The sequence below is a fragment of the Salvelinus sp. IW2-2015 genome, linkage group LG37 (genome assembly GCF_002910315.2).
Source record: "Salvelinus sp. IW2-2015 linkage group LG37, ASM291031v2, whole genome shotgun sequence".
NCBI lineage: Eukaryota > Metazoa > Chordata > Actinopteri > Salmoniformes > Salmonidae > Salvelinus > Salvelinus sp. IW2-2015.
The window spans coordinates 13,235,510-13,258,753 of NC_036876.1; the positions used below are offsets into that span (position 1 = coordinate 13,235,510).

Genomic DNA, 23,244 nt, shown 5'->3' on the forward strand with positions numbered 1-23,244 from the left:
TATTTAGCAGATGTTATTGCGGTGTAGCGCAAATGTGGTTCCTAGCTCCAATAGTGCAGTAGTATCTAACAATTCACAATACACAAAAATCTAAAAGTAAAATAATGGAATTAAGAAAATATATACACACACACACACACACACACCACACACACACACAACACACACACACACACACACACACACACACACCACACACAACACACACACACACACACACACACAACACACACACCCAACGTTGTGGCCAAAAGATTTGAGAATTACACAAATATTAATTTCACAAAGTTTGCTGCTTCAGTGCTTTAGATATATTGAATACATGAAGTTGATGCAAAGAGTCAATATTTGCAGTGTTGACCCTTCTTTTTTCAAGACCTCTGCAATCCGCCCTGGCATGCTGTCAATTAACTCTGGGCCACTCCTGACTGATGGCAGCCCATTCTTGCATAATCAATGCTTGGAGCTTGTCAGAATTTGTGGGTTTTGTTTGTCCACCCGCCTCTTGAGGATTGACCACAAGCTCTCAATGGGATTAAGGTCTGGGGAGTTTCCTGGCCATGGACCAAAATATGATGTTTTGTTCCCCGAGCCACTTAGTTATCACGTTTGCTGTAATGGAAAGGTGCTCCATCATGCTGGAAAAGGCATGGTTCGTCACCAAACGGTTCCTGGATGGTTGAGAGAAGTTGCTCTCGGAGGATGTGTTGGTACCATTCTTATTCATCTGTGTTCTTAGGCAAATTGTGTGTGAGCCCACTCCCCTTGGCGGAGAAACAACCCCACATATGAATGGTCTCAGGATGCTTTACTGTTGGCATGACACAGGACTGATGGTAGCGCTCACCTTTCTTCTCCGGACAAGCTTTTTTCCAGATGCCCAACAATCGGAAAGGGGATTCAGAGAAAATGACTTTACCCCTGTCCTCAGCAGTCCAATCCCTGTACTTTTGCAGAATATCAGTCTGTACCTGATGTTTTCTGGAAGAGAAGTGCTTCTTTGCTGCCCTTCTTGACACCAGGCCATCTCCAAAAGTCTTTGCCTCACTGTGCGTGCAGATGCACTCACCTGCCTGCTGTTCATTACTGAGGCAAGCTCTGTACTTGTGGTGCCCCCGATCCCGCAGCTGAATCAACTTTAGGAACGGTCCTGGCGCTTGCTGGACTTCTTTTTTGGGCGCCTGAAGCCTTCTTCACAACAATTTAACTGCTCTCCTATGAAGTTCTTGATGAATATGTGTATGTGACCAATCAAATGTGATTTGAATTCTTCAACTATGAAGTCAGAGTTGTAGCCATTAAACGTGCCAAAGAGCTGAAGCACCTGAAGAACCTTAGAGAAAAAGATTTGATGAGCGAATTTGAGCCATTCTAAAGAAAGATGATCTATCTCAAGAAGAAGACTCTATTTAAATCTTTACGATTAGAACAGCTGTACACAGRTTTGGCAAAGGGTGCCTTTGTCAGACCAAGAGCTAAATGGATTGAAGAGGGGGAAAGAAACACCAGTTATTTAAATGATCAACATTTATCAATTCCTTTTATGAATACCTTTWMMAMYYMMMAWTTYMRGRARRWKGKTKKKRAARSYWMSKTTKSCMMMWTYMRRAWTWWKKYCCWKKWWTTKWARWWKRWTTYCMMYYMRKTTTKSSRWTYMMCYKKKKYMAWYSRARRAAWTSGRRRRGSYYYKRAWTYMAWKRAAAAAAGGTAAATCACCTGGCACTGATGGCCTGTCAGTTGAATTCTACAGGCAGTTTTGGAAGTTACTAGAAAACCCTATTTTTAATATGTTTCAAAATTGCATTGAAAATGGTGAAATGGTCTCCACTATGAAACAGGACCTTATTTCACTGATTCCAAAGCCTGGTAAAGACACTTCTCTCATTGACAATTTGAGACCAATTACTTTATTAAATATTGATTACAAATTGATTGCTCTGGTTTATGCCAAATGATTAAAGAAAGCAATAGATCCCATTTTTATAAATGAGACTCAAACAGGATTTATGAAGGGCCGTCACATAAATTCCAACATTCATTTAGCCCTGAACCTTTTAGATTATTCAGATGCAATTGACTCAAATGCTGTTTTATTTTTGGACTTTTGTAAAGCTGTTGAACATGAATTTCTCTTTCCGTCTCTGAAACGTATTGGTTTTGGTGAACATTTTTATCAAAGTCATTCACATGTTTTACAAATATATAAATAGTTCTGTGATTTAAAAAAAAGATACAGTATCAACACAAGTGTACGACAGGGATGCCCAATTTCACCCTTTTTATTCATTTTGGTAGTGGAACTTCTATCTCTAGATATTTTGAATAATGCAAACCTGCATGGCTTAACCATTTTTAACAGAGAAATCCAAATTTCCCAACTGGCTGACAATACTACTCTTAATGCTATCACGGCATTCTCTGTTGCATCTGGATTAAAACTGAATGTTTCTAAATGTGAAATATTATGTTTATATAACTCTGATGATAAAGAAATATAAAATATTGCTGTAAAAGGACTATGTTAAATATTTTGGAATACATTTATCCAAAAAAACATTTTGTCAATCAATGTATGAATTTCTCTCCTAAAAAAAATAATATTATGTATATTTAAAATAATATATTTAATAATTGTCTACAAAGGGAACAAATGTTATTGGTCACATACACATGGTTAGCAGATGTTAATGCGAGTGTAGCGAAATGCTTGTGCTTCTAGTTCCGACAGTGCAGTAATATCTAACAACTAATCTAACAATTTCACAACACTAYCTTATACACACAAGTGTAAAGGAATGAATAAGAATATGTACATATAAATATATGGATGAACGATGGCCGTGCGGAATAGGCAATATGCCGCACGGCCATCGTTCATCCATATATTTATATGTACATATTGCAGTAGATGGTATAGAGTACAGTATATACATATGAGATGAGTAATGTAGGGTATGTAATCATTATATAAAGCGGCATTGTTTAAAGTGACTAATGATACATTTATTACATCCAATGATTAATTATTAAAGTGGCTAGAGATTTGAGTCAGTATGTTGGCAGCAGCCACTCAATGTTAGTGATGGCTGTTTTAACAGTCTGATGGCCTTGAGATAGAAGCTGTTTTCAGTCTCTCGGTCCCAGCTTTGATGCGCCTGTACTGACCTCGCCTTCTGGATGATAGCGAGGTGAACAGGCAGTGGCTCGAGTGGTTGTTGTCCTTGATGATCTTTTTGGCCTTCCTGTGACATCGGGTGCTGTAGGTGTCCTGGAGGGCAGGTAGTTTGCCCCCGGTGATGCGTTGTGCAGACTGCACTACCCTCTGGGGAGCCTTGCGGTTGAGGGCAGTGCAGTTGCCGTACCAGGCTTTGATACAGCCCGACAGGACGCTCTCGATTGTGAATCTGTAATAGTTTGGGAGTGTTTTCAGTGACCTTTCGTTGCGCCTTCTTCACAACGTTGTCTGTGTGGGTGGACCATTTCAGTTAGATCACGGACAATCTATACTTGGAAGAGTGCTTCTGTCCAAGGCAGAGGGGCTGTCTCGCTTTGTGTACCCAAATCACATTTATTTATATAGCCCTTCTTACATCAGCTGATATCTCAAAGTGCTGTACAGAAACCCAGCCTAAAACCCCAAACRGCAAGCAATGCAGGTGTAGAAGCACGGTGGCTAGGAAAAACTCCCTAGAAAGGCCAAAATCTAGGAAGAAACCTAGAGAGGAACCAGGCTATGAGGGGTGGCCAGTCCTCTTCTGGCTGTGCTGGGTGGAGATTATAACAGAACATGGCCAGATGTTCAAATGTCATAAATGACCAGCATGGTCAAATAATAATAATCACAGTAGTTGTCGAGGGTGCAACAAGTCAGCACCTCAGGAGTAAATGTCAGTTGGCTTTTCATAGGCGATCATTAAGAGATACTCTACCGCTCCTGCTGTCTCTAGAGAGTTGAAAACAGCAGGTCTGGACAGGTAGCACGTCCGGTGAACAGGTCAGGGTTCCATAGCCGCAGGCAGAAACGTTGAAACTGGAGCAGCAGCACGGCCAGGTGGCCTGGGGACAGCAAGGAGTCATCATGCCAGGTAGTCCTGAGGCATGGTCCTAGGGCTCAGGTCCTCCGAGAGAGAGAGAATTAGAAGAGCATACTTAAATTCCACACAGACACCGGATAAGACAGGAGAAGTACTCCAGATATAACAGACTGACCCATGCCCCCCGAAACATAAACTACTGCAGCATAAATACTGGAGGCTGACACAGGAGGGGTCAGGAGACACTGTGGCCCCATCCGATGATGCCCCGGACAGGGTCAAACAGGCAGGATTTAACCCCACCCACTTTGCCAAAGCACAGCCCCCACACCACTAGAGGGATATCTTCAACCACCAACTTACCATCCTGAGACAAGGCCGAGTATAGCCCACAAACATCTCCGCCACGGCACAACCCAAGGGGGGCGCAACCCAGACAGGAAGATCATGTCAGTGACTCAACCCACTCAAGTGACGCACCCCTCCTAGGGACCGCATGGAAGAGCACCAGTAAGCCAGTGACTCAGCCCCTGTAATAGGGTTAGAGGCAGAGAATCCCAGTGGAGAGAGGGGAACCGGCCAGGCCAGAGACCAGCAAGGGCGGTTCGTTGCTCCAGAGCCTTTCCGTTCACCTTCACACTCCTGGGCCAGACTACACTTAATCATATGACCTACTGAAGAGATGGGTCTTCAATAAAGACTTAAAGGTTGAGACCGAGTCTGCGTCTCTCACATGGGTAGGCAGACCATTCCATAAAAATGGAGCTCTATAGGAGAAAGCCCTGCCTCCAGCTGTTTGCTTAGAAATTCTACGGACAATTAGGAGGCCTGCGTCTTGTGACCGTAGCGTACTTGTATGTATGTAGCCAGGACCAAATCAGAAAGATAGGTAGGAGCAAGCCCATGTAATGCTTTGTAGGTTAGCAGTAAAACCTTGAAATCARCCCTTGCCTTAACAGGAAGCCAGTGTAGGGAGGCTAGCACTGGAGTAATATGATCAAWTTTTTTGGTTCTAGTCAGGATTCTAGCAGCCGTATTTAGCACTAACTGAAGTTTATTTAGTGCAGGTAGCCGGAAAGTAGAGCATTGCAGTCGTCTAACCTAGAAGTAACAAAAGCATGGATACATTTTTCTGCATCATTTTAGGACAGAAAGTTTCTGATTTTTGCAATGTTACGTAGATGGAAAAAAGCTGTCCTTGAAACAGTCTTGATATGTTCGTCAAAAGAGAGATCAGGGTCCAGAGTAACGGTTTTATTTGAGACGACTGTACAACCATCAAGATTGTCAGATTCAACAGAAGATCTCTTTGTTTCTTGGGACCTAGAACAAGCATCTCTGTTTTGTCCAAGTTTAAAAGTAGAAAGTTTGCAGCCATCCACTTCCTTATGTCTGAAACACAGGCCCCTCATTATCTTTATTTGTAAATCCCTCGACCTGTAAAGAGATCAACAAGAMCTTTCTTGACTTCATCTGTAAAAATAGGTCTCACAAACTAAACAAGTAATTCCTCTCAAATAAAATTTCTGAAGGAGGTCTGGAAGTATTGCATTTTGTTGACATAAATAACACTTTCAAGATCAATTGGTTGAGAAGATGTGTTGACAATACAGAATCAATTTGGTATTTAATTCCAAACAATGTATTTAATAAATTGGGAGGTCTTCCGTTTTTATTGAAATGTAATTATATTCCTGAAAGATTACCCGCTAAATTGGCTAGGTTTCACCAACAAGCTTTAATGTCCTTTTTGGATTGTATTTAGTATTTTCTTGTTTATACCTGTGTTTTGTTTCGTTAGACATGTTTGATGTAGGGATGTAAATTGTTAATTTTGTATAAATAAACAACAACATTGGTGCAGCTGGCTTCCGGATTATGTGAGCGGGTGTCAAGCAGCGCGGCTTGGCGGGTCATGTTTCGGAGGACGCATGACTCGACCTTCGCCTCTCCCGATCCCGTTGGGGAGCTGCGGTGATGAGACAAGATMGTAATCACGGAAAAGTGGGTTAAAAATAATAATAATATATTGTGAATGACTTTATCACTTACTGTATAATGAACCCATAGATCTCAAAAAGGCCCATTTTAACTTTAGAGTAGCTTTTAGGTATTCTCAAAGCATGATATTTAAGTAGACTTTTTTTTTCTTTTTTACTTTTCTGTATTGTTTTTAGCTTCACCATATTCTGTCCCCTAATTTCCAGAGTCCCTGTCAGTTGAACTGAGCATGCTCCTGCAGGAGGCAGTGGCGATGAGGTGGCCCTTTGTACCAGAGAAGTGGCAGTACAAGCAGTCAGTCACTTCCCAGGACAAAGTCAACTTGAAGGACTTCATTAGTCTGCATCTACCACAGCTACTGGTAATATGACCCTACATGGCTACCACTCATATTAAAGCAAAATCAAACAAAGCACTCCCTGATGAAGGCATGTGTTTTCTAAATGTGTCAATGGTAGACTAGGGTGACATGTGGGACGCAGGCTAAGATATATTTTTAGAACTGTGTTTAATTTATATATYAAAAAAATATTATTTTGACTATGAATGTACTGATACAAGATGCCATAAAAAAAAAAACATAGCCATTTATCACAAAAAGACTGTCTTCGAAGTGTTTTAAACTTCATTTTGATGTGTCAGGCTCTGCTGAAGGCGTCCATCTTGGCCAGGGAACCCCAGTGGGCGGCAAGTGTGGTCTTCCTGATGGATCGGTTCCTGTATTGGACAGATGAGTCCAGCCGGCTGCTGAAGATCACCAAGCTCCTCCACAGACACTACCCAGGAACCCCCATCGCCCCCCAGCTGATCATACGACAGGCCAGGGTCTATCTCAATGACGGTGAGTGCGACTTCAGACTATATTTCTCACAGATTGGTTATTTGTTGTTTACTGAATATATTAGAGTCCAGCTCTTTATCATGTGGTGTCTCCATGCTGTGTTTTGGAATACTAGTTATCTGTTTTTATTTTATTTACCATACTATCAAGATAAAGCTCCTTAACCTTTAAGTATAATTCCCMAAAGTATATTTTGGTATTTGTTTATTAGTCCATTGTTGACATAGTCCCAAAATATTTTGCTTGTCAGCAATCACGTTTTCAAGATATGTAACTTTCAAAATACAGAGATGGCAAAACACAGCATCATATGATGCWAAATGCATCATACGGGGCTGATTTCTGTATTTTGAAAGTTACATATCTTGAAAACTTGATTGCTGACAAGCAAAACATGTTGCGAGTATGCCAACAATGGACTAATGAAACAAATACCCCAAAAATTGTTTTGGGGTGGAATTKTCCTTTAAGTATGATGCTTTGTATCATTTGTCATGCTTGTTGTCTCACCCACAGGTAAACTCCAGAAGGCAGAGTACATACTGAGCAGTCTCATCAACACTAGTGGAGCRACAGGTAGGCTTAGAAAATGCAACTCTCTTACCGTTTAATGTTCCCCATGAGGGTCTGTGTTAACATGCGTGTTTGAAATCTGCAGGTTGCTGGATATATCAGTCTGACAGTGATAGGACTCTTATCCAGGCGGTCAGTGTGCAAGTGCGTGGACAGGTTCTGCAGAAACTGGGTAAGGGAAGAAAGAGCGAGAGGGGATGTATAGCATTATGTCTACGCATCCTTTTTTCCCATCTCTGAATTGTATGTTTCGTCTCAGGACTGTGGCTGGAGGCTGCTGAGCTGATCTGGACCTCCCTGGTCGGCTATTACGCTCTTCCTCAACCCGATAAAAAGGTGGAGCCAAAACATTCGTGCACCCCAATGAATAACTGAATACTAAATCACACGACAAATCTGTGAACTGCTCATATTTTCCTCTAGTGGTGTTATAACTACTTTATGAAGGTTTAGTATGTGTTTAGTATGCGTTTCAACTTAGTATGCGTTTTGATTCGTAGGGCATTGGAACGTCCCTTGGGATTCTGGCCAACATATTGGTGTCTATGAGTGATGGAGACTTCCATGCATTTAAGACCAATCCGGGCATTGACTTGGTGAGCACTCCGTCTTAACCAATGAAATCACTCGTGTTCTAAAGATGCACATTGACGCCTGCGTAWGTTGTGTGATTTATGACGCTTTTCTAACGTCTCCGACCGCTACATGACCTCAGTGTATGCCTTTTATGTCTGGAGTAGTGTTTCCTTGAGAACGATGCCCACCGTCTCCTCTCAGCAGCGGAGGCAGCTAAAATGGCGGTGGTGTACAGCCAGTATGCCTCGCTGTACGTGTTAACCAATGTGGTGAGTCCTCTCTTTCTCTATTTTGTGTTTGTCTTGGGGGGGGGGGCGGTTGTGGTGGATAAGAGTGAAGTCTTCTAGAGAGGCTGGAGCTTACTGCTAGGTGAGCACTGTGGCACAACTGCCTATTAACATAATASTAGATAATATGCTATGTCATTCTCTTTCTTTCTCCAGGTCACCCAGGGCACCTGTCTGTTGTCCTACAGTTTCTCAGTAGAATGYCCCCCCCCGGACAAACACTCCTTCCTCCTCCAGGCCAAGGAAGCCTTTGAGATCGGCCTACTTACCAAAACAGGGRGGGACATGGTCACCAGCAAACAGGAGCTCCACACATTCCTCAAGGCAGCCTACTCTCTGACTGTCAGTCACAAGTGGCTGGGCACCCCTCAGAAGACAGTGGACCAGGCCAGATTGGTATGCCGGGAGGCTTTGGAGAAGTTCTATGCCTACTGCCATGCAGACAGCCAACAGAGAGATGCCCTTTGCACTGGAGTTATGAGTCTGATAACCCAAGTGAAGCTTCTATTGCGGGTCAATCCATTCTTGAACTCAGACAAGGGGTCGTTCATCCCAGATAGCTATAGAGACGTGGTGGAAGAGCGAGCAGTGCGGTTCACTCTGGATGGTTTCTCCCAGGTGATGGGGAGGTTCAGGCAGTACCACACCTCAGTGTGTGAGGCCTCTGAGGCAAGCTGTAGGAGGAAACATGAAGGCCACCAGGCTGGACTCTGTATAACAGCACTGGGGACCACGGCAACGGCCCCTAACACAGAGTGTGCCACTGAGAACCACAAGCCCCAAAAAGCCACACATAAAGAAGAGTTACACAGAGACAAAGCACCCAATGCCTCTTGTTTAGCTCCAAGGTTACCGCAGGAACAGGAGCTCTGTACAACTCTGGGTAGCACTGAAGAGCTACTAAGCAATAGTTATAATAAAATGTCTCTCAAATCACTCAGTAGCAGCTTTGGGTCCTCATTTGAAAAAGTGTCTTTGAACAGCACTGGGTCTGCCCTCAGCTGTAGTGGCAACAAAGATGGCAGTGTTCCGGATAAGRTAAACATGGAGTATCTGTGCGATCCAAACTGTCTCACCGAGGTTAGTGAAGATGGGTTGGAAAACGGGTCAGAATCTAAAAGYAAGACCAGGAAAAGAGATATCAGAGCAAGTCTCAGTGCTCAGGCAGGATCCAACTCTTCCACCCGGGTCACTTCCTCATCATCCACCCACACCGGAAGTGATGTTGAGCAGTTTGAAATGATTGACGAACAGAGTCTAATAGAGACTGTGGAGACCGAGGAGGAGTGTCACCGAGGTGGTGCGTCAGTGTCTGTGAGACCTACAGGAGACGGGGTAGTGATGCATCCAGGGTACCAAGACAAGTCGAGGACTTCCTCCTTTAGCTCCATTGGCGACAGCCTCGGCTCCCAGTCATCATGGCAGAAACTATCCCTATCTGACACATCCCGTGAGGCAGCTGCAGTACCGCAAATACGTTCTGCAGCCCCAGCAGCTGTAAATGAACACAGAGGTCCCGCCGCCTCGCAGATAGTTCCAAGCTTCAATGTGGATCAGGAAGCAGAAACGGAGGAAGACACTGGATCCCCTCACCCCTTTGGGCCTAACAGTGCTGCAGCCTATCACAGAAGACCTCCACAACTAGGATCTGAGGGCCTCATCCCGGAGCAGTGTCTCTCTACAGAGATAGACAGCTCCTATGAGATGGTGGAGAAAGAGATAGGACACATAGCCAACAACACTGAACCCTGTGCTGRAGAGAAGCAGATTCCCTCTCACCCAAACTCCTCATGCTATACCTGTCTGAAGCACGGCATCATGGGTGGTCTAGTGCCTGAGAACCAGTACGTTTTGACAGAGGAGGACTACATCGCCCTCCTGGCTGGGATGTGTCATGGCTGTATGTTAAAGAGACTGCAGAGTGACATGAAATTCAAGCTTGGGAAACAGAAAAGTGCCTACAGTGAGTTCCTATTGCCTCGTAGTGTTATAGAAAATGTAAAGTCATGGTTGTTTTGTGTTTTTCAAGGTAAAAGGCAACTTGAAGTACTTTAAATAATTATTAAGTACTAATAAGATGAAATATACAAAYGTAATGTTTACATACAGTTCAATGCTTTCAAAGGGTTTAATGCACCAACGGCCACTTCAGATAGAGGTTMTTTAACATTAAGATTATGTTACATAAGATGCTCAATTTCTTGAATTTGTACTTGACTATCCTTAAACTGTGATGGAAATGACTCGGTTCTGAACATATACACTATTTCCAGCATACACAGTGGTTCATAGTGAACTTGACACCGGTTGCACTGAAGTTTACAAAACAGAAATGACAAGTTATTTATATTACATGGTAAAATTGTATTTTGCGTAGTAATAACCTCTAAAAAAAAACGTGTTCTTTTCTCCAGGTGCTCTCCTTCTGAAGTACTCCAGGGCCTCTGGGCTGTGGACGTCCAGAGAGACCTATGTGTACATCGGAGAGCCAATAGGGAAGCAAGGCCAGCAGAGAATAGCATTATGGGTACAGTTTCTACACCAAGAGGAGAGGCTGAGTAGGTCAGTAGGGATGAATCATCTCCCATCAACGTCGATGCATGATTTGATGTTTTGCAAAAGTAAACATTGTGTGCCCGTCTCAAGTTMGGATTGGGCCTAACGTGAACATGTTCTCCGTGTTTTCATTTCCCCCTTCAGTTATGTGGGGAAGGAGTACCTAGAACCTAAGGGCATTCAGTTCCACCTGAGTGACGTGGAGAGGCAGATGACGGCCCAGTACTACGTGACAGAGTTTAACAAGAGACTCTACAAGGAGAAAGTGACCGCTCAGATCTTCTTCATCCCTTCAGAAGTGCTACTGGTAAAGGCATTAACTAACATCCCACAAATCATTGATTCATTGGTGATTTGTAAGTGCTCTGATAGCCTGGGCCCAGATCTGTTTGAGCAACTCCATAGGCGTTGGCTATACAGCACAAACAGTTCTGGGCCCAGGCTAGTACTCCGTGGCTTAGCTTCCTAATGTATTATGCAATGAAGTGATTGACATTTTAATAACACAGTTCAAAATGAAATATTGCCATACTTTTCCCAGACACCACCACCCACACACACACACACACACAACTAATATTTTTAATCATTTGATTAGCTTTTTTAATTAACATTGGGACCTGTTGTGCCAAAGCCACACTTCACCAAATCAAATTAAATAGAGCACATTTCGTACACAGTGAGTGTGCTTTACCCTAATAAGAAATAAACCAATCATAAGAAAGAAACTAACTTCACCATGGTCATATTGAAAGATGGGATTTTTATTTTCTGATATAGCTCCTTTTTATGAAGGACTGTTTTTATTTGCTCTGACTGTGATACGTGGTTGTTTTATCTGTCTGAGTTGAGTGCATTGACTGTATGTCGCTCTGGATAAGATTATCTACTGAATTACCAGAACGTATTGTAAAATGTCATGTTTACACATCTTCGGGAAGAAGTGAACCTTCCTCCTGTTTAGACAGCTGCTTGTTTTGTTTCAGATCTTGGAGGGGGATGAGGTGGTGGACTGTGTGACAGTGGAGCCCTACATGCTGGGGGACTTTGTGAAGCTCACCAACAACACTACTAAAGTGGACAAGCGGTTCAAGGCGTCAGAATATGGAATCGCTTTCGGACATTTCACCTACCAGTTCTCTGGATGCCAAGAGGTTGTTGTCGACCTACAAGGTGCGCGCGTGTACGTGCGTGCGTGTGCTTGTGCAGTGTGCGTGTGTCTGTCTATGTCTCAGGTGACTATAACGTTCATTTGTTGAATCTTATAATTCAGCATTTTACATTACATTTTCTATATGTCACAAAATGTTTTTTTGTTTTCTTTCCTTTCTCTATTTCCTCTTTCTTTCCCCAGGGTGGGTGACCGCCAATGGGAAGGGGCTGACGTACCTCACAGACCCCCAGATCCACTCTCTCAGGACCCCTAAAGGTGCCACTAACTTCGCTGAGAGGGGGGTCAGTTATTTCCTCAAGGACCAGCATGGACCAGAATGCAACAGTATCTGTGACCTACTGTCACTGGGCAAACTGCAGTAACATACGTCTTGAAAACAGTGATGTCTACTTCAGATCGAGATGTGTGTGTGTGTGTTTGCTGGGGCTCCTTGACAACTCTCGAACAACATATTGTTTTGGCCTAAAGTATGTGCATTGCGATCCCCTACTACAATGCACAATGCACATTCTGACCTATTAGACATGGGCTGATCCTGTGGTGAACACAGMAGTGTAGTGAAGCACATTCGGTAGCATGTGATTTCATTTCTAGAAGTGAGAATTGCCTGCCCCGTTTACCAACCTCAACCAGTTCTGTTAAAATCAGGCCGTACTGTATTTTCGATGTACTCTAAGTGTTTTTGTGACCCTTGACACCACTTTCGGTTATGTGTTTATTACCTAAGGCCTGCGCTCTGTTGTAGCCGACAACGTTTTATGAAATTGACATTGATCTGTTTTAAATTGCTTTTGAATTGATTCAATCCGATCACAGAAATGAAAGATGAACCTGCCACTGTGTATCCGTTCACCTGTCTCTAGACCAAACACTGGATGGATTGTAAGCTCGACTGATTCGACCAAACAAGGAAGTAACATCCATCGGTCTGGTTAGATTAGCCAGGATAGCACCTGACACTCACCACAAACAAATGAGGCTCCAAATGATTTGTTCATTCAATGTTACTTGATCACATCTCGCTGAGTGAACCAGGGATGTATTCATTAGGCACCAAATGGAAGAAAACTGACTGAAACAGRGAGGGACTACTTAGATTTGTCCGATAAGAAATGCTCGTTTTGTTTTAAAACATTTACAGTTGTGTACCCTAATGGATACAACTCGGAATGACTTACACAATATTCACTAGGCGTAAGTTCAGGCGCTCTAGTTATTTGCATCAGGTGACTTGCCCAACCCCCTGGATCATATGACCGTGATGTCACAGATGTTGCTAATAGTGCTTGTGTCCTGTTTTATTCCACTACATGTTTTACTAGCTTCCTCCTTCAACAATGGTTATTTACACAATCTTGTCCCCTCCCCTGAACTGCTGTACACAGAAAACAGACTACAGTACCTACAGTGGGGGGGTTGAGGTACCGATCAAGTACAGTTAAACAATATAGAAATATACCTATGACAGCAAAAAAATCCATACAAAATGCCATCTTTAGACCTATCACACTCCATATATCCATATATTCATTCAGATCAGACAGCTATATCCTTAAGTTATATTGCTCAGGTACTGTCACGTAACGCGTTATTATATGGCTCTTATCAAGATAAGATAACAGCCTTTACAGTTCATTATCTTAGCCTGGCCCACATACTTCAGTCTCATAGGACAGGGGTTTCTGGGCCTCTGGTGAGAATGAAAACCTGGAACCTGTGCTTGATCTAGGATTTGGAGCCTCGGTGTCGTACTGTTTATAAGTGAGTGACTTTGCACTCCTACAGCAGTCCGTCTGTTTGTTGGCGTGAGTGTGTGTGACATTTGGAASCATGAGGACCTTCSTGTTGTTGATGTGCCTTGCAGTGGGCTGCCTGGCTCAGGCACCTCATCCGTGCAGTAAGTAAAAGACAGAGAAATTGTATTGTAAATTGAGTGGTTAACCTAGGAGCTGTAGTTTTATGAATGCCTGACCCCAGGTCAAAGATTAGCTCCTGCGTACAGCATAGTCCTGATTTAACACCTGTGCATTGTACTGGAGGCAGAGCAGAGCTGTAAAAGTCATGTGATGGCAATTAAGGTGGATGTTTTCTTCTATGTTTATAATGTGTAGTCCACTTTTACGGCTAAATTGGCCATTTAGCAAAACGATGGATAAATGTTTCACTTGTTACCAATAAAACACCTTTCCCTTGCTCAGGGTCTCCCCCTCTTCTGACCGGAGCYATGTCAGTGGTAAGTCTGTTTGTTTCTCCATAGTAGGTGGGAATAAGGGAGTTCCCATAGCAATAACATCAGACGGAACATTTTGACAAATACTATAACTATTTAGAAAATCTTGATATCCTGCCTTACATACTGAACATAAATATAAACGCAACATGTAAAGTGTTGGTCCCATGTTTCATGAGCTTAAATAAAAGATCCCAGAAATGTTCCGTACGCACAAAAAGCTTATTTMTCTCAGATTTTGTGCACAAATTTGTTTACATCCCTGTTAGTAACCATTTCTCCTTTGCTAAGATAATCCATCAACCTGACAGGTTAATGCTGATTTAAACAGAATAATCATTACACAGGTGCACCTTGTGCTGGGGACAATAAAATACCACTCTAAAATGTGCAGTTTTGTCACAGAGCACAATGCCAGAGGTGTCTCAAGTTTTGAGGGAGCGTGCAATTGGTATGCTGACTGCAGAAATGTCCCCCAGAGCTGTTACCAGAGAATTTTATGTTAATTTCTCTACCATAAGCCGCCTCCAATGTCGTTTTAGAGAATTTACGTCCAATCGGCCTCACAACCGCAGACCACGTGTTTGGCGTTGTGTGGGCAAGCGGTTTGCTGATGTCAACGTTGTGAACAGAGCGCCCCATGGTGGGGTTATGGTATGGGCATGCATAAGCTACGGACAWTGAACATAWATTGTATTTTATCGATGGCAATTTGAATGCAYAGAGATACCGTGATGAGATCCTGAGTCCCATCGCCGTGCCATTCATCACTTCATGTTTCAGCATGATAATGCACGGCCCCATGTCGCAAGGATCTGTACATATCTGTACTCACCAGACATCTGTACTCACCAGACATGTCACCCATTGAGCATGTTTGGGATGCTCTGGATCGACGTGTAGGACAGCGTATTCCAGTTGCCGCCAATATCCAGCAACTTCGYATAGCCATTGAGGAGGAATGGGATAACATTCCACAGGCCACAATCAACAGCCTTATCAACTCTATGCGTTGGAGATGTGTCGTGCTGCATGAGGCAAATGGTGATCACACCAAATACAGACTGGTTTTCTGATCCACGCCTCTACCTTTTTTTTTAAAGGTATCTGTGACCAACAGATGCAGATCTGTATTCCCAGTCATCTGAAATACATAGTTTAGGGCCTAATCATTTTTTTCAATTGACTTATTTCCTTATATGAACTGTAACTCAGTAAAATCTTTGAAATTGTTGCATGTTGMGCTTATATTTTTGTTCAGTGTATATATASWGWRWWYTSWRARWRTWYWSASMCCYYWYMYYTKWSACAYWTTKTKWYRMKAWASMSYYWTACTGTGATAGGGTCTAAAGTTTTTTTTCCTTTCTATCTATACACACACATAAAGCAAAAACAGTTTTTTAGACCTTTTTGCTTATTTATGAAAAATAAGAATCAGAAATAACTTATTTACATAAGTATTCAGACCCTCTGCTATGAGACTCAAAATTGAGCTCAGGTGCATCCTGTTTCCATTGATCATCCTTGAGATGTTTCTACATCTTGATTGGAGTCCACCTGTGGTAAATTCTATTGATTGGACATGATTTGGAAAGGCACACATCTGTCTATTTAAGGTCCCCCAATTGACAATGCATGTCAGAGCAAAAACCAAGCCATGAAGTCAAAGGAATTGTCCGTAGAGCTCTGATACAGGATTGTCTCGAGGCACAGATCTGGGGAAGGGTACCAAAACATTTCTGCAGCATTTAAGGTCCCCAAGAACACAGTGGCCTCCATCATTCTTAAATAGAAATGGCGAGAAGGAAGCCACTCCTCAGTAAAAGGCACATGACAACCCACTTGGAGTTTGCCAAAAGGCACATAAAGGACTCTCAAACCATGAGAAGCAAGATTCTCTGGTCTGATGAAACCAAGATTGAACTCTTTGGCCTGAATGCCAAGCTTCAAGTCTGGAGGAATCMTGGCACCATCCCTACGGTGAAGCATGGTGGTGGCATTATCATGCTGTGGGGATGTTTTTCAGCAGCAGGGACTGGGAGACTAGTCAGGATCGAGGGAAAGATTAACAGAGTAAAGTACAGAGAGATCCTTGATGAAAACCTGCTCCAAAGCGCTCAGGACCACAAACTGGGGCGAAGGTTCAACTTCCAACAGGACAATGACACTAAGCACACAGCCAAGACAACGCAGGAGTGGTTTCGGGACAAGTCTCTGAATATCATTGAGTGGCCCAGCCAGAGCCCGGACTTGAATCTGACCGAACATCTCTAGAGAGACCTGAAAATGTGCCATCGACGCTCCCCATCCAACCTGACATAGCTTGAGGATCTGCAGAAAGAGCCAAAAGAGGTGCGCCAAGCTTGTAGGGTCATACCCAAGAAGACTCGAGGCTGTAATCGCTGCCAAAGGTGCTGTAATCAAAGTAACAAAGTACTGTAACAAAGTACTGAGTAAAGGGTCTGAATACTTATGTAAATACTTTTTTTTCGTTTTTTTGCAAGAAATTCTAAAAACCTGTTTTTGCTTTGTCATTATGGGATATTGTGTGTAGATTAAGGGGGGGGGAAACTATTTAATCCATTTTAGAATAAGGCTGCAGTGGTGTAAAGTACTTAAGTAGTACTTTAATGTATTTTTACTTAAGTAGTTTTTTGGGGTAGCTGTACGTTACTTAACTATTTATATTTTTGACTACGTTTACTTTTACTAAACTACATTCCATAAGAAAATATTGTACTTTTTACTCCAAAAGTACTCGTTACATTTTGAATGCTTAGCAGGACAGGAAATTGGTCAAATTCACACACTTATCAACCGAACATCCCTGGTCATCCCTACTGCCTCTGATCTGGCGGACTCTTTTGATCACGCATGCTTCGTTTACAAATGATGTCTGAATGTTGGAGTGCCGTTGGCTTTCCGTAAATAAAAAAAACAAGAAAATGGTGCCATCTGGTTTGCTTACTATAAGGAATTTGAAATGATTTATACTTTTACTTTTGATACTTAAGTATATTTTAAACTAAACGCTTTTAGACTTTTACTCAAGTAGAATTTTACTRGGTGACTTTTACTTGAGTCATTTTCTATTGAGGTATTTTTACTTTTACTCAGGTATAACAGGTGGGTACTTTTTCCACCACTGTAAGGCTGTAACTTAAGAAGATTAGGAAAAAGTCAAGAGGTCTAAATATTTTATGAATGCACTGTATATACAGTATATGAAGAAAAAAAATAGAAAATACAAATTTGGTTAAAAAAAACAAGATATGCAAATRGTATTGGCTATAATTATATCTGCTATATATCTCACATTCCTGTCCTTTCAGGCAAATGAGAAGGTTAATGCATATGCAAAATACGACTATGACGCGTTAGGCGAGCGTATCCGCTTCAAGGAGATGGGATCTTATGAGAACAAGACATTCGGCCTGGATGCCCTTCTGCTCTTCAGAGAGGTAACAAACACTTATTCACAACAACAACCATGTATTCACAATAACAACCATTTATTCAATACAACATACGGGTACACACATCACAGTCATGCACATTACATATTTTCATATAAAAACAGAGCTGCATTGTTAGAAAAATAATGGTTTCCTACAAAAAAAACAATACGCCTCCCATGAAACCGATGCTTATCTTTCCCCAACGTCTTCCAGGGCGTCATGTATACGATTAACCACAAGAACCGCACATGTAAGAAGGAGAGGCTGAAGAAGGAGGACTTCCACCCCATGGAGATCCCTGCAGATGCTGCTCTGCTGGGGCAGGTGATCCTAGGGAGCTCCTCWGGTCCAGGACAGGGTCTGCTGGTCAACACCTGGTATGGAGAACGTGCAACCCCAACTGGTGGTAAGGGGCATGGCATGCGGTTGGTTTAAATGTTGCCTTTCATTTGTGAGCTTCCTCTTTCTGAGGAACGCCAAAATCAAATGTMATTTGTCACATGCGCAAAATACAACAGGTGAAATACAACACCTTTACCGTGAAATTAGTTTTTTAAAAGTAAGTAAGAAAAAATTGGTAAATGAACTAAAGGCAAATTAGTAACACAATAAAATAACAATAGAGGCTAYATACAAAGGGTACCGGTACTGAGTCAATGTGCAGGGGTACGGGTTCGTCGAGRTAATATGTRCAGTACCAGTCAAAAGTTTGGACACACCTACTCATTCAATGGTTTTTCTTTATTTTTACTKTTTTCTACATTGTAGAATAATATGAAGACATCAAAACTATGAAAGAACACACATGGAATCATGTRGTAACCAAAAAAGTGTTAAACAAATYAAAATATATTTGAGATTACTCAAAGTAGYCACTCTTTGCCTTGATAACTGCTTTGCACACATTTAGGCAGGTTACCTTGGTGTTCTAGGGCACAGGGACTATGGTGGTCTGCTTGAAACATGTAGGTATTACAGACTCGGTCAGGRAGAGGTTGAAAATGTCAGTGAAGACAAAATAATTCCTAGCAACTTTAAAAAAAAATATTTTATGCCAATTTAAGTTTTGTGATTTTGTGTTCTCAAATCAAATTTCTGCTCCCTGATTTTGTTTATCTGATTGATCAATTTAATCTTCAGGTAAAGACAAGTGGTTGAGCACCTTCACTGAGTTTGGCTGCATACCAGTCAGCACTACGTACTACACGGACAAGACTGGCTGGGTGCTTACAACGTAAGTGTGTATATTATTGGGCAGTGTGTAAAATATGACTGGTTTTTATTTTTTTAAATTGCTGAATCTTTGCTCTACTGACAACGCTATAATAGTAATATTTAACATCAATATATAGTCTTGTAGGCCTATGTAGTGTTTGTTTCATATCCTCATTCTGAGGAAGTTCCTCAGTYCATTTCGTGTTCCAAAACATTCAAAAGAATGTCTTCATTAGCTAGTTTGACACTKCTGGAAACATCAAAATCCATAATTTCATTATAAAAGTAGTATGAATTATTAAATGATTAGTACTTTCACAATTATCCCGAAGCATGGATTTGACTTTCGTTAACTCTACAGATAAGATATCCATTATGCTATGTGATTATTCTGTTTATTTTTTCACTTACAGCTTCTTCAACATTGTTGTTGGGATCGATGACCCCCAGCAGTTCTTCCCTCCTAAGTTCTGTCAGGGCGCTAAACTGGATGCAACTGCAGATGCAGCCAACTTCTACAGCATTTTTAAAAACATAGACTAAAGGACCATTCTCTTTTCTTATGAGAATTTCACACAACTATTGCTTAATTTTAACCTSTGATAAATGTTTAAATGAATTTATAAATAATTATAAAAAGGGATAACTCATTAATGTATTAGTATAAGAAAAGGGTTAAACCAAATTCCAGTACTGACCATGTAACATTTATGTAAACATTTTACCTTTGACAAATGCTAATTGCTTTCCTTACTACATATAGGCCTTGGAAATGTAAACTTGCACTGTGAACTGTCCTTCTGAATAAAAGTTATAAAATGTCAAGTCTATAGTATAGTTGGACAGCTCTTCACAAGACCTCTGTTCATATCGTGTAGACAAAGAAAGAAATGTCTACACAACTTGGTCAGTTGTATCAAGAAATKAATTATTTATTACAGTCACATCTCATGAATGTCAAAAGGATGTTCACTCCCTGACTCGGGTGCATTATGGAGCTACGCAGAGATACAACTACAGTGAGGGAAAAAATTATTTGATCCCCTGCTGATTTTGTACGTTTGCCCACTGACAAAGAAATGATCAGTCTGTAATTTTAATGGTAGGTTTATTTGAACAGTGAGAGACAGAATAACAACAAAAATATCCAAAAACACATGTCAAAAATGTTATAAATTGATTTGCATTTTAATGAGGGAAATAATTATTTGACCCCCTCTCGATCAAAAAGATTTCTGGCTCCCAGGTGTCTTTTATACAGGTAACGAGCTGAGATTAGGAGCACACTCTTAAAGGGAGTTTCTTACCTGTATAAAAGACACCTGTCCACAGAAGCAATCAATCAATCAGATTTCAAACTCTCCACCATGGCCAAGACCAAAGAGCTCTCCAAGGATGTCAGGGACAAGATTGTAGATCTACACAAGGCTGGAATGGGCTACAAGACCATTGCCAAGCAGCTTGGTGAGAAGGTGACAACAGTTGGTGCGATTATTCGCAAATGGAAGAAACACAAAGAACTGTCAATCTCCCTCGGCCTGGGGCTCCATGCAAGATCTCACCTCGTGGAGTTGCAATGATAATGAGAACGGTGAGGAATCATCCCAGAACTACACGGGAGGATCTTGTCAATGATCTCAAGGCAGCTGGGACCATAGTCACCAAGAAAACAATTGGTAACACACTACGCCGTGAAGGACTGAAATCTTGCAGCGCCCGCAAGGTCCCTGCTCAAGAAAGCACATATACATGCCCGTCTGAAGTTTGCCAATGAACATCTGAATGATTCAGAGGACAACTGGGTGAAGTGTTGTGGTCAGATGAGACCAACATGGAGTTCTTTGGCATCAACTCAACTTGCTGTGTTTGGAGGAGGAGGAATGCTGCCTATGACCCAAGAAACCATCCCCACCGTCAAACATGGAGGTGGAAACATTATGCTTTGGGGGTGTTTTTCTGCTAAGGGGACAGGACAACTTCACCGCATCAAAGGGACGATGGACGGGGCCATGTACCGTCAAATCTTGGGTGAAACCTCCTTCCCTCAGCCAGGGTATTGAAAATGTGTCGTGGATGGGTATTCCAGCATGACAATGACCCAAAACACACGGCCAAGGCAACAAAGGAGTGGCTCAAGAAGAAGCACATTAAGGTCCTGGAGTGGCCTAGCCAGTCTCCAGACCTTAATCCCATAGAAAATCTGTGGAGGGAGCTGAAGGTTTGAGTTGCCAAACGTCAGCCTCGAAACCTTAATGACTTGGAGAAGATCTGCAAAGAGGAGTGGGACAAAATCCCTCCTGAGATGTGTGCAAACCTGGTGGCCAACTACAAGAAACGTCTGACCTCTGTGATTGCCAACAAGGGTTTTACCACCAAGTACTAAGTCATGTTTTGCAGAGGGGTCAAATAATTATTTCCCTCATTAAAATGCAAATCAATTTATAACAATTTTGACATGCGTTTTTCTGGATTTTTTTGTTGATATTCTGTCTCTCACTGTTCAAATAAACCTACCATTAAAATTACAGACTGATCATTTCTTTGTCAGTGGGCAAACATACAAAATCAGCAGGGGATCAAATACTTTTTTCCCTCACTSTATCTACTGTGCWACAGGACGAGCTGTAACTTGGTAGCAGTAATAAGTTACTCCCCTTAGCTCCCCCACCTCCTGCACCCCCACATCGACAACCATCACCCCTGGCTCCCGGCCCTCTTTCTCCAGCCACAACATCCTGGCATCAGGGTCCTCATCCGAGAACTGAAAGAGAGACCCAGAGTCCCTCAACACCTTTAGGCACTGCTTAAGCACCTGGCTGGCCTTTGCTCCACCTTCCCTCGACCTTAGCAAGGCATCTATGGTGCCCTTGTCTAGAATGAGGTCTAGGCTCTCAGAACCAAAGTGTTTGTGGAGACGAGAGCAGTCCAGTTCTAAGAAGTCCAGCTTAGAGGAAGTGTTCTGAGGTTGCAGGGCTTTGGTTTCTGTGTGTTCCTGCATAAGGCGCACAGCAATAGCAGAGATGTCAGCGCAGGTCACCTGCACTGGCCAGGGAGAGTATCTGTATATGCAGGGTCCTAGGGCAGAGGTACCACAGCCCATGTCCAGAACATGTAGGGCATCAGAGTTGGTCTGTGAATGCAGCATGGGCAAGATGAAGTCCCGGATTGCATCGAAACCAAAGAACCACTCAAAATTCTTGAAGTTGGTTGCCTTGCTTTTTTCTGTGTAGAACCGGTCCCATGTTGCTTTCTTGTCCATGTTGTTGATAAGTTCAGCTACAGAAGTAGGGACAAACAAGGGTGAATGTCAGAAAAAAAAGAAAAAAAACATACATACTAGCGGTATTATAGTTCATGTTTATGGGTTTCCTTAAAATAAAATTTCATAGAACAAATGAGAGCGCCTAAAATGTGCTGACGTTAGTATCGAGCTGAGTATCTAGCCATGGTAGCTAACTAAAACTTAGCTGTGGAGATTAGCACAAACAAGCTACCTTGACCAACCTGTGCACAAATTACATTTCATCAGTGAACGGGAGTATTTGCAAACAGAAATGCCTTTGAATTGAACCTGTATTTAACTAGGCAAGTCAGTTAATAACAMATKTTTATTTACAATGACGGCCTACCGGGGAACAGTGGGTTAACTGCCTTGTTCAGGGGCAGAACGACAGGTTTTTACCTTGTCAGCTCGGAGATTCGACCCAGCAACCTTTCGGTTACTGGCCCAACGCACTAGACTACCTGCCACCCCAAATCAATGAATCAATAGAGAGCAAGCCACTGTCTAGCTGTATATAGCAAGTAAGCTAGCTAGTTAGCTTGCAGCCATAGAGGTCAACTGTTAGCTAGCTAGCATAAAAAGCCATGCGTTAGCTTCTAGTTTGCATCAACTCATTTTATAAGACACCAATAAATTGAGACGTACTTGTTAGACTGGAGTGGTGCCTTACACGTGTGTTTGTAATTAACTTCCCTAACCTCCTTGGCGACAGGATATTTAAAATCAGCGCCATGATTTGTATCTCTCCTTGAAATCCTCCGTCACGCACTGCTGAGAGCAGCAAGCTACCTGCTGTGTGCGCAGTGGAGGGCAACTGAGCATGCGTCAACAATGTAAACAAGTATGCGGTATAACAGTGGAAGCATTTCACGGTTTTCCTTTGTATGAAAGATAAGCAACCCAAATTCAAGACATGTACAGACATACACAAGAACAGACAGACACAATTCACGCAAGCATGTAAATACTGCATTGCATATTGCTGTGATGCCAGTTGAAATGTTGATACCAGAAGT

The 23,244-nt window shown here is 42.3% G+C and overlaps 3 protein-coding genes across 6 annotated transcripts in view; 2 read left to right on the top strand and 1 right to left on the bottom strand.

Annotated features, from left to right (window-relative positions):
* alpk1 (alpha-kinase 1) overlaps positions 1 to 12,877 on the top strand; it is a 21,302-nt gene extending 8,425 nt beyond the window's left edge. Inside the window, exons 3-14 of one of the 2 annotated variants that reach the window (XM_023982247.1) lie at positions 6,242 to 6,396; positions 6,678 to 6,876; positions 7,393 to 7,452; positions 7,535 to 7,621; positions 7,709 to 7,785; positions 7,950 to 8,045; positions 8,190 to 8,294; positions 8,469 to 10,275; positions 10,727 to 10,874; positions 11,013 to 11,175; positions 11,855 to 12,041; positions 12,223 to 12,877. In XM_023982247.1, coding sequence (XP_023838015.1) covers positions 6,242 to 6,396; positions 6,678 to 6,876; positions 7,393 to 7,452; positions 7,535 to 7,621; positions 7,709 to 7,785; positions 7,950 to 8,045; positions 8,190 to 8,294; positions 8,469 to 10,275; positions 10,727 to 10,874; positions 11,013 to 11,175; positions 11,855 to 12,041; positions 12,223 to 12,404 — 3,266 coding nt within the window. In that variant the 3' untranslated portion in view covers positions 12,405 to 12,877. Of the gene's footprint in view, positions 1 to 6,241; positions 6,397 to 6,677; positions 6,877 to 7,392; positions 7,453 to 7,534; positions 7,622 to 7,708; positions 7,786 to 7,949; positions 8,046 to 8,189; positions 8,295 to 8,468; positions 10,276 to 10,726; positions 10,875 to 11,012; positions 11,176 to 11,854; positions 12,104 to 12,222 lie in introns of both variants that reach the window. The other variant, XM_070437864.1, reaches the window with a different exon arrangement.
* Positions 12,878 to 13,720: 843 nt separating this feature from the next.
* On the top strand, positions 13,721 to 19,770 carry epdl1 (ependymin-like 1). The gene is made up of 6 exons (XM_023982248.2): positions 13,721 to 13,939; positions 14,241 to 14,275; positions 17,605 to 17,733; positions 17,944 to 18,136; positions 18,871 to 18,964; positions 19,359 to 19,770. The coding sequence occupies exons 1-6, from the start codon at positions 13,873 to 13,875 to the stop codon at positions 19,486 to 19,488; spliced, it is 648 nt and encodes a 215-aa protein (XP_023838016.1). The 5' UTR covers positions 13,721 to 13,872; the 3' UTR covers positions 19,489 to 19,770.
* An 82-nt stretch (positions 19,771 to 19,852) lies between these two features.
* Positions 19,853 to 23,201, bottom strand: cskmt (citrate synthase lysine methyltransferase). Of its 3 annotated transcripts, none has more exons than XM_023982339.2 (2): positions 22,874 to 23,201; positions 19,853 to 22,221 (listed from the first exon to the last, which is right to left on the bottom strand). In XM_023982339.2, the coding sequence occupies exons 1-2, from the start codon at positions 23,199 to 23,201 to the stop codon at positions 21,548 to 21,550; spliced, it is 1,002 nt and encodes a 333-aa protein (XP_023838107.1). In that variant the 3' UTR covers positions 19,853 to 21,547. The 3 variants fall into 3 exon arrangements, with proteins under 3 accessions (XP_023838107.1, XP_070293966.1, XP_070293967.1); XM_070437865.1 differs by lacking the exon at positions 22,874 to 23,201 and adding an exon at positions 22,628 to 22,854; XM_070437866.1 differs by lacking the exon at positions 22,874 to 23,201 and adding an exon at positions 22,575 to 22,854.
* Positions 23,202 to 23,244: the final 43 nt, after the last annotated feature.